The sequence below is a fragment of the Bos taurus genome, chromosome 15, assembly GCF_002263795.3.
Source record: "Bos taurus isolate L1 Dominette 01449 registration number 42190680 breed Hereford chromosome 15, ARS-UCD2.0, whole genome shotgun sequence".
In the NCBI taxonomy this organism is placed as follows: Eukaryota; Metazoa; Chordata; class Mammalia; order Artiodactyla; family Bovidae; genus Bos; species Bos taurus.
Genome location: NC_037342.1, coordinates 41,413,521 through 41,424,060, shown reverse-complemented (window position 1 = coordinate 41,424,060; position 10,540 = coordinate 41,413,521). Strand labels below are relative to the sequence as shown.

The 10,540-nt window shown below is 53.5% G+C and overlaps 1 protein-coding gene across 2 annotated transcripts in view; it reads right to left on the bottom strand.

The window, feature by feature from the left end:
• Positions 1 to 4,070: 4,070 nt before the first annotated feature.
• The window catches only part of GALNT18 (polypeptide N-acetylgalactosaminyltransferase 18), a 355,816-nt gene continuing 349,346 nt past the window's right edge, over positions 4,071 to 10,540 (bottom strand). Inside the window, 1 exon segment of one of the 2 annotated variants that reach the window (NM_001076316.1) lies at positions 4,071 to 4,488. In NM_001076316.1, the coding sequence (NP_001069784.1) occupies positions 4,342 to 4,488 (147 nt within the window). In that variant the 3' untranslated portion in view covers positions 4,071 to 4,341. 2 annotated transcript variants of the gene reach the window in all.

Sequence of the window (10,540 nt, the reverse complement as noted above, 5' to 3'; positions counted from 1 at the left end):
CAGCAGAGCATCAGACTAAGCTGGGGCTGGAGGTGGCTGGAGGGGACTCTGAACTCAGGGTCCCATGCCACACAACCATGACGCCACCTCTGGCCTTAGCTTCTCCCTGTGGGGACGAGGGATGGGTCTGGGCCCCCTCCCCTGGGTACAGTGATGAGAAGGTTTAACAGAGAGAAGAGGCATTATGTGATGACGATCTTTAAAACCTGGGTCCCAGGTGTGACCACACTGTGTAATCTGAAAACATATCCACGTTAAGGCTGATGCCCCTGAGGCCCTTTCTGGCCAGGCAGTTGGTAAAGCACCGGGGAAAGACAGAACTCCTGTCTGTGGGCAGACAGATGGACTGAGGCCAGAGCCAGGCCGTGGGGGTCTCGTGGGATCAGGAGCTGGGGGTGTGTCCACCGCCTTCCCCTCTCTCCTCTTGGGTGCCGAGGGCTGGAGAGTGAGCAGGGCTGAGCACACGCTTTCGGGTGACTGTGTCCTGCACTTACTTTTCCATGATGAAGAAAGCAAGCAAACCCAGACTCTTAAGGCCAGGGAGTTTCTGTCTTGCCTCAGAACTCCCTTGGATCTCTTGTCTGCATTTAGAAAGAGATGATGAGAATAAAAGGGCTCTGATTTCCAGTAGCCTCTGCTTCATAGGCACCATGTTAAATAATGTTAAATCATGGCAGCCTCGTGGCTGTAAAAAGACTTTTGGAGAGTGGACAGAAATAACTTTCCATTTGGGGTCAGTGTGTGTGTGTGTGACACACTGCACGCGTGTGCACACACATGGATGTGTGAAGCCTGTGCATGTGCATGCAAACACTGAAGGTGGAAACGCATGCCTCCCTGTTACTTGTGTGCACAGCAGTTGTAGGGATTGTGTGTGCGTTCACACACAATTGGTCTGTGCATGAGTAGAGCCTGACGTCTGAAATCTTTACACCCTGCTTCTGGCAGTCAGTCTTGTTTGTTGTAAGGAGCAGGGGCAAGAGTCAGCAGCACATGAGCGGGTTGGGTCTGGGGTGAGGGGGGCTGTCTGTCGTCCCCTTCTGTGTCACGGCCACATCAGAGCTCCATGGGGTGGATCCGCTGCCTCTGTTCACTAGCCTCCTCTGTCCTCTGCTTGCCTTGGCTTCCCCCTCTCAACCTCAGCACACACAGGCTCTGGCTCACTCAGCTCTCTGGGGCTCATCTCTGTGTATGGTCGTGGCTCCTGGCCTTCTTCACGAACTGTGTCACGGTGCCAGTTTGCAGGCAGAATGTGATCAGCCCAGCTCACGTTCTTGTGTTGTCATCAATCACTGACCAGTATCTGGATCCTGCCCACAGGTCAGGTCCGATCAGCTTTGGAGGGAAACCTGGTCATGGTACAAGTGGGGTCACTACTGGGGCTCTGGTTGGGACAGTTTTCCTTAGAAGTGCATGGACACAGAGGGCCATGATGAACATCCCAGGTCCTTCAGCAAAGCCTCTGTCACCTGCTCAGGACCCACCCTGTGGAGGCGGGGACACCTGGGCTGCCCCACAGGCAGGACTTGCTGGGCAAAGTGGGCTCAAGGGGAGGCAGCCATCTGCAGCCTGGGGTCTGCTCTTTACCCCCCTCTGCTCCCCTGTTAGGAGTTAAATTGTGCCCCCTATTCATATGTTGAAGTCTTCACTTCAGAATGTTACCTTGTTTGGAGATGGGGTCTTAACCAAGGTACTGATGCTAAAATGAGGTCATTAGGATGGACATTCAGTTCAGTTCAGTTCAGTCACTCGGTTGTGTCCGACTCTTCGCGACCCCATGAATCACAGCACGCCAGGCCTCCCTGTCCATCACCAACTCCCGGAGTTCACTCAGACTCACGTCCATGGAGTCGGTGATGCCATCCAGCCATCTCATCCTCTGTCGTCCCCTTCTCCTCCTGCCCCCAGTCCCTCCCAGCATCAGAGTCTTTTCCAATGAGTCAACTCTTCGCATGAGGTGGCCAAAGGACTGGAGTTTCAGCTTTAGCCTCATTCCTTCCAAAGAACACCCAGGGCTGATCTTTAGGAAGGACTGGTTGGATCTCCTCGCAGTCCAAAGGACTCTCAAGAGTCTTCTCCAACACCACAGTTCAAAAGCATCAATTCTTCAGCGCCCAGCCTTCTTCACAGTCCAACTCTCACATCCATGCATGACCACGGGAAAAACCATAGCCTTGACTAGATGGAACTTAGTTGGCAAAGTAATGTCTCTGCTTTTTAATATGCTATCTAGGTTGGTCATAACTTTCCTTCCAAGGAGTAAGCGTCTTTTAATTTCATGGCTGCAGTCACCATCTGCAGTGATTTTGGAGCCCCCAAAAATAAAGTCTGACACTGTTTCCACTGTTTCCCCATCTATTAATCCAGTACAAATGGTGTCCTTATAAGAAAGAGAAATTTGGAAACAAGACACAGAGAGAAGATGGTTATTTGCCAGCTAGGGAGCAAGGCCTGGCAAACCCCCTTTCGTCACAGCCCTCGGGGGAATCAACCTGCCGACACCTTCATTTTGGACTTCTGGGCTCCAGGAACATGAAACACCACATTTTCGTTGTTTAAGCCACCTGGTCTATGGTATTTTATTATAGAAGCTCTAACAAACACACCAAGAAAAACTTTCCGAAAAGAAGGGAAGAAGCCATTGGACACCACCGTCCCTAGAGGGTGGACTGGGGCTACAGACGTCCAGTGAGGGTGACAGCCAGGAGGCCAGGCCTTCTTGCATTCACAACCACCCCTGTGTGTAAGGCCTCTAACCTGGGTGCTTCCGACACCTGGCCCCTGGACTCACCGCAGGAGGAAGCTCTGAGTCCGGTACCTTAACTAGGTGTTTACCATCTTTGGTGAGACCCACTGAAGGCCAGGAAAAAAAAATCTCACCCTATTTGTATTTCAGAAAGACTCCTTGAAAACTAGTGTGGAGGGTAGGTAAGATGGCAATGGAGGAAGGCTGGAGACAGGGAGGCAGGCCCTCGTGAGTGATGAGGGGGCCCAGGGAGGGGATTTGGGGGCTGTTGAAGAGGCATCACTGCCACGATGGACTGACAAGATATGGGAGTGAGGAGCAGTGGGGAGGTTAGAGACAGACGACTCTGGTGTGAGCGCCTGGAGGAGGGCGGTGCTGGTCAAGTGGGTGGGCCTGGAAGGATGAGGGACAGGTCTGTTTTCTGCATGTCAGATGAGCACTGTCCAAGGGACAGCCACCCAGCTGCCTGGGGCCTGTCAGCAGCGGGAGACTAGACCTGGGGCGCAGAGGAGAGGTCCGGGCACAGATGGGGAGTTGAGTATCACTGTGTCAGGGGTGGGGGCCCTTGTGCAGAGGGACTGGCTGTGAGCTGCTTCTCCCAGTAACAGGGCTAGAGACTGGCACTCAAGAGGTGATTGGGGTGAGCACAGAAGGAGTGGGGGTGATGACACGGGGAGGGAGGAAACACGCAGGCAGAAGCCGGCCACTTACAAGCCAAGGAACCCCTGAGGCCTCTAGATGCTCGGGGAGAGGCCTGGACCTGATTCTCCTCACAGCTCTCAGAAGGAGCCAGCCCAGCTGACACCCCGACTTCAGACTCCTAGCCTTCAGAACCGTGTGACGACAGCTGTTTAAGCCACCCAGTGTGTGACGTTGTTGCCCCTGGGAACTAATGCACCGTGATTCATGGAAGGAGTTAACGGTCTCGGCAGCTGGACGTGACAGTTGCTGACACGAGGCTCACTGCTGAGGGCCTGGGCCGTGGACGGCTCTGGGAGGTGAAGGCGGTGGCTTCCAGAGAGCAGTGTGGTCTGAAGCCCAGTGGCTGACGAGCCTTCCTGGTTTCTCAGGATGAAAGACTAAGGCGTCTTGTAGAAGCAGAGGGAACCCTCTCTCTGGAGGTGACCCTGAGGTCGAGGTGCCCGTTTCGTCTCCCTGGGCCCCACAGAGAAAGCTGGCAGCTTGCACAACAAGCTCCCACTGTCTGCCCGGCCTTAAAGCCTCGTTTCTCAGGCATGGGAGCAGGGAGGGCAAACAGCCACATCTTGGGCTCCAAGTTCAGAGGAGCCAGGCCTGAATCTCCACCAAATGACTGCAACACCCCTTAATCAATGGTATTTTATTGTCAGTTATAAATATTTTCCACGTATCCCCTATTTACAGTTGCAAAATAGTTTATGATATTATACCCTCACCCACCATTCAGCGTCTTTCTATAAACTCCATGAAAACTGAATAGGAAATACAAAGCTCTTTTGGGGGCCCACCAACCTGGTTCCCCAGACTCCAAACACCCCCACACGGACAGCAGGCAGCGTTGCAGCAGGTGCTACACAGTAGCAAAGGGGCGGGGCGTGGGGGCAGCTCAGGCGGGGTCAGGACGCCAGGCTCCTCAGGACGTTGGTGATGCTCCAGTGCTGGCCCGAGCACCTCTGCAGCACCAGCTGGAAGCCGAACTCCGCTTCGCTGTTCTCCTGCAGCTCCAGACAGCGCTTGGACTTGCGGTTCTGGATGGGGCCTCCCTAGGAGCCAGGGTGGAGAGTGGGGTCAGAGGGTGTGGGGGAGCCTCAGGCCCAGTGGCTGGTGGGGATTACTTGTGGGTGCAGATGCGTGGGATCCTGGGAAGCTGCAGGAGGTCTGGGGTCAGCATGCCCACAGAGCCTGAGGCTTCCCATCTCCAGGTGCTGGTTTCCTCTCCAAGATGGAACCCTGTGCCTCTGTTTTCTTCACAGGGCCCTAGTCCTTTGTTAGGAAAGAGGACAGAAATGCCCCAGCCCAGCTTCCATCTATCTAGCTGCGTGTGGCATGCTGGTTTGCTTCTATTGCACCTGCCATGGGGGCTGGGTCCTGCTCCCCATTTGTTCTGCAAATCCTAGTTCCTTGGGACCGCCCTATGATTGGCCTGAATGTAAGCATCACCAGAGGCCCAGGACCTCCTGCTTTTAGGGTCCTTGCTCCCAAATGAACCTCTGGAGTCATCAGTGCTGGCCTCAACCAAACCCAGGCTCCTAGATACTGTCTTACTGCCCTGGGCTTGGTCAGCCCTGGATATGCTTGGTTTCCCTCTATGCTGCTGATGTCCCAGAAGGTTCTGTAGCCATGCATACTCAGTTTATGCTCAAAGTCCGTGAAAGAAGGGAGGTTCTGCTTCTTAAAGCAGCTCTACAGCAGCAAAAAAGAAACCTCCAATTTTTGCTTTTAGTGAGATCCTTGCAGGCCTTGGACACTCTGAGGCTGCTGGCTGGCACCTGGGTGAAGGTCCAGACTCTCAGAGTATCTCTGAGTTTCATCAAAGATGTGCTCAGCCCGACTTTGGCCTCCCAGGCAGGCAGGCTCTTATAAGTTGGCCTCCTGGAGCTTCATGGTACTGGAGTATATGGACTCCAGTATATGGAAATTCACTTTTCCCCAGAATACTCCTGTGCTTCCCATCTCAGCAATAACCAAGCATTTCCACTGACACCTCTGCTTATCCCCAGGACTGATTAGGCACCAAGTCCTACCAATTCCTCCTCATGCCCTGTGACTGTCCCCTTATCCCCATGCCATCACATCTGCCCTGGTTCAGGCCACGGTCTTCTGTCACCTGGACAACTGCACCAGTCTCCTAACTGACCCCCCTCCACAAGCAGGACTCGGTAGTGCACCCCCAGCTGCCCCCATGCCCATCCCAGTGAACAGCACCCTGTGATAGAGGGGGACACACTCCTCTTCTGTAAGGAAGCCATCCCCTTGGCCACTATTGTCCCCATGGCGACCACTGACACCTCAAGAGAACACTGAGACTCAGTTCTTCCAACCACCTGGGAAACAGGCAGCATCTCCTGCAGCTGAGTGTACACCGCCCTGAGACCCACCGACCCCATGCCCAGGCGGGTATCCAGAACTGTCTGCACCGGTTCTGAAGCATGGTTTATAAAAGCTCCAAATGTCCATCATTTGGACATTTGGACATCAATGGACAACCCAAATGTCCATCAATAGTACAATGGATAAATAACTTGTGGTTATTCACATAACATACTTAGCTTTAAAAATGATCAAACCAGAGCTCCATTCATTAAGGACAAATCCTACAAATATAACGTTAGCAAAAGAAGCCAGACAAAGAACACATACACAATTAGACTTATACATACTTTCCAAACAGGCAAAATAAGGCCACAGGCTCAGAGTCAGGGGTGGGTATCTTGGGGAGTGGGGAGTGGGAAAATGATTGACAGTAGACCAAAGGATGCTTCTTGGGAGTAGGGAGTGTGCTATTTCCTGACCTGGCTGGCGGCCACCTAAATGTTGGCTTTGTTTTAAATTATTGAGTTGAACATTTACTTTGGTATGTATGTTTGGATGGTTCTATCTGGGTATATGTTATTCTTCAGCTAAAAAAATTTAAAACAAAAATCCAGCTCTCTCAGAGGGACTTTGAACAGCAGGTGAAGGAGCCAGGGTGGCAGAGGGGGTAAGGAGTGTGTTTTATATGTATGTCTGGGAGGGGCTGTGGGACTCCCCATTTCCTGTGTGTGGGAGATGGCCCGGGGACTGCAGACCTCCTTAGAAGCATTCGAGGGAGCAAAGCAGTGTCTCCCCATGTGCCCCGGCCCCAGCACCTCCCCCGAGGAGAGTAGGGACTCACTGATCCCACGAGTGGAGAGAGAGCACAACAGAAGCAGCTCACCTGGGGCCCAGAGGTGCAGCCAGAGAGAAGCCCTCAGGCTCAGGCTCTGAGGGGCCGAGGGACGATGGGCCACCAGGCAGGGGCTCAGAAAGGCCCCTGGGGTCCCTGTGTTGGAAGAGATGTGGAAGGCTGGTCCTCTCATTCTCACCTGCAAGCTGACTGAGCCCTCCTGGCTGGGCACGCTTCCCTGGGCCGCTCCATCTTGGGAGAATTCTCCTCTACTGAAGGAAAATTGTTGTCTCAGGGGCACCCAGCAAGGGGCCCCAGACTGTGCCCTGGGGTTTCCACAGGCGGGTGGGCTCCTTCTTCTCCACCTTCTCCTTTACCATAGGGGAAGATGGGGCCCGCAGTCCCCCCTAGTTCCATTCTCTACCAGGTGAAACATTTCCAGTTCCTTGTGAGACAATCTGGTTTCATTTTCCCGCCTGGTGCCCTCCCGTGGACAAACTCCAGCAGTTGTGTGTCACTCAGAACTGACCACAGAGCAGAGGGTCCCCACCTTGTCTCCACTGGACAAGAGGCTCCTTGGACATAGCCAAGGACTTTGTACTTTGGTGGCCACACCACGCTCCCGAGCCCTGACTGGATGACTTTGTTGGCCAGCCCCAAGTCGTATCTTCAGAAGCTGTGCTCCACCTTGGGTCCTCTCCCTGTCCCTCAAAATCTTGGCTTTTGAATCCAGGGGTATCCCTTGTGATATCCGCTCTAAGTGAGGCCAGGCAGCCACTCAGGTTTCCAATGCCTGAGCGCTCTGCTGCCCACACCCAGGCTGGGTCTAGTGCTTTGTGGGCCTGGGGCTAACCCCTCCGATCCTCCTGTGTCCCCAGCAGCCTGGTGGTTGTCTTATTCTATGAGGCTGGAGGAGAGCTCAGGCAGGATGGGAATGAAACCAGCCCAGCTCTCTAATCACAGGGTCTGCTGGTGATTCGGCTGGTGAGACAGAGGAGAGGCCTGGACAAAGATGCTTCTGCCTGGGGCAAGCTGCTCTGCCCTTCTGCTTCCTTTCTCTCTAGGGCCAGATGGTAACTATGGTCCTGATGACTGAAGAATGAGCAGAAGGATCGATGGGCAACCCCTTTAACAGCTATAACACAACAGATGGATATGAAGCTATTCATGGTGTCAGGATCGGGGCTCCAGAAAAAGTGCACAACAGGCAGAAAAGGGGACAGTCGAGGATTCCGACAGCTCAGGATGTCCTTAAGGCCAGGCCAGGCCAGGCCTTGACAACCGTGAGGCTGCTGCACCAAGCCCAGAGCACTGAAGTCTGGAGAAACTTGTCCAAAACAGAGGCATCCATAGCCCTCTCCTTTCCTGCCAGCCACTCGGGCACATTCTAAGCCTTCCCCAGGGGCGCCGTGCCAAGGCCCAGAGAGGGAGGTGGGGCAGAGGTCTCTGAGAAGCAGAGTGTTCCTTCAGAGACTCAAATATGGCATTTCCCAGGCCCTACCCTGACCCAGACGCACTCTCAGCACCCAAGACACAGGAAGCATGGTGACCCTGAGGCAGAAACAGCCGGTATGGCCTCCGGGAAGGCTGTGAGAGAAATGGAGTCAGGCCAAGAGCAGGGCTGTGAAGGAGACACAACCTCAGTGAGGGCATCCGGACCTGAGGGTGGAGAATGAGGCCAAGAGAGCTCTCTCCCCAGAGGCTTTGAAGGAGGATCTTCTAGAACAGAGCAGTAAGGCCACCTTGGAGGCCTGGTATACGTCTTGGGGCATATGTGGGATATGCAGAGAGGAGCCAGCCCACTCTGATGTGCAGCTGCGCTGGTCACCGGCCAGTCTCCCTCCTGTCTTCCTTCCCAGACCTCAAGCTCTGTCATTGAGCAAACCCTGGAATCTCACCTCATTCCTGGGCAAATTTGATTTGCCACAATTATGAAGGAGACTCCTTTTCTCTATTGGGTCCCTTCACAGTGAGCTCAGCACCTTTGGGGGCAGCCTGGGGGTGAGGGGCTGCTATCCTTCCCTCTACCTGTAGGCTCTGCCCTGAGACAAAAGTAGTGACGGTCAGGGCTCATTCCCCGTGTCCCCGGCACTGCGTTAAGTGCTTCACACGCTGTTTCAAGTGTTCCTCACAATAACGCTGAGCAGTGGAGGTAAGAATTATCCCCATTTTGTAGAATTGGAGACTGAGGCTCAGAGAGTTGGGCCACACGGTCAGTCAGTGGGAGAGTCGGGCTGGGAGTCTGCTGCCTTCACTCTTCCCCACTAGGCTGAGTGGCCAGACGCTCCCCTCCATTCATCCCTGCCCAGGCCTGTTGGTGAACTAGACTGAGAGCTGCTGGTGCGCCACAGCTTGGGGTAGGGGAAGGCCACCCGATGAGTCCCAGGGGCTCTGGAGTCAGGTTGATCTCATTCTTTTGAGAGTTCTCTGCAAAGACGTGATTCATCGCTCTATCCATCCATCCAGTATTTAATGAGTGCCTATCACATTCTGGGAACAGTTACTGGCCACTGACACATATCAGTGACTAAACAGAAGGAGAACTTCGTCTTTGTGGAGACTGTATTCTAGGAGGAAGAGAGAACAGTAGATTCTTTAGTGTGTTAAAGGTGCTAAGATTATGCACAAAAATGGAGAACAGTGCTGTGGATTGAATGTGTTCCCTATAAATCCACGTGTTGAAGCCCTGATCCTCAGTGTGATGTGAGGTAGGGACCTTTGGGGAGGAATTAGGTCCCAGGGGCAGAGCCCTCCTGATGGAATTAGTGCCCTTATAAGAAGAGACACAGGAGAGATGGTCTCTTTCTCTGGGCCACGCAAGGACACAGTGAAAATGTGGCCATGTGAAAACCAGGAAGAGGGTTCTCACCAGACACCAAATCTGCTGGCACCTTGATCCTGAACTTTCCAGCCTCCAGAATGGTGAGTAATAAATGTTTGTTGTTCAAGTTTCCCAGTCACTGGTCTTCTTTTTATACCAGCAGCCCAGATAGACTAAGTCCAGCAGGTTGGGAGGATTCGGGAACTGCTGTGAGCAGGAGGCAGGCTGCAGCAGCGGGAGATGCTTGGGGGTAATCCTGAGAAGATGCAAGCTGGGCAAAGCATGAGGGAGGAAAAAAGGAGTCTAGGTGAATTGGGGAGCCTTGTGTCCCAGAATGAAGCTCCCGCACCCCCAGAGGCCTGGTGTGTGCTGGGAACAGCATGGGGTCGGGGGAGGAGAGGACACCCAGGAGCTGAGAGAGGGGCAGGTTGTGTGAAGGGACTTTGGCTCTTCATCCAGTGACAGGACTGGCCACTGCGAGGTGGGACTGACATGCTAAACGGGTCCCTCAGGCTGCTGTGTGGCATGTAGAGCACAGGGGTGGGGAGCGGGGAGGAAGGAGCCAGGACCACCTATTAGCAGGTTCTCAACCAGAGAGCCCCTGGCAGCCCCGCCCTCAGGGGAGGGCGAAGTTGCTGGGTTTACCAGTCCAGTTATCTAAATTATTTGTGTAATACTTACAACAGGATCTGGAAACACACAATACTTTTAATTAAAGAATTTAAATAAGGGCAATTAAACCTGGCAGGAGAGAGGCCGCAGCACACAGAGAGCTTAATTGGAACGGAAACCGAGTTAAGTATGGAAACAGTGTTTAAAAAAAAAAAAAAAAAAGGAAAGCTGAATGTATGGAATTAAGAAGGCTAATAATAATTCCTAGAGCTGGGTTCCCAGCCCCCAGCCTAGCTCCTTCTTCTTCCAAGCCTCTCTGGCGTAGAGACTAGAATGGGCATCAGAGTTGGGATGAGTGGAAGCAAGAACATGGGACTCTGCTCCCAGCCCTGCTTCCAGCTCTCCCTGGCTGTAACCCTGGTAAGTGGCTGAGCCATCCTGGGCTTCAGTCTTCTTGTTTTTAAAAGGTACCATAGGACCGTGGGGGTACAGACACATGGAGCACTGACTATGGACC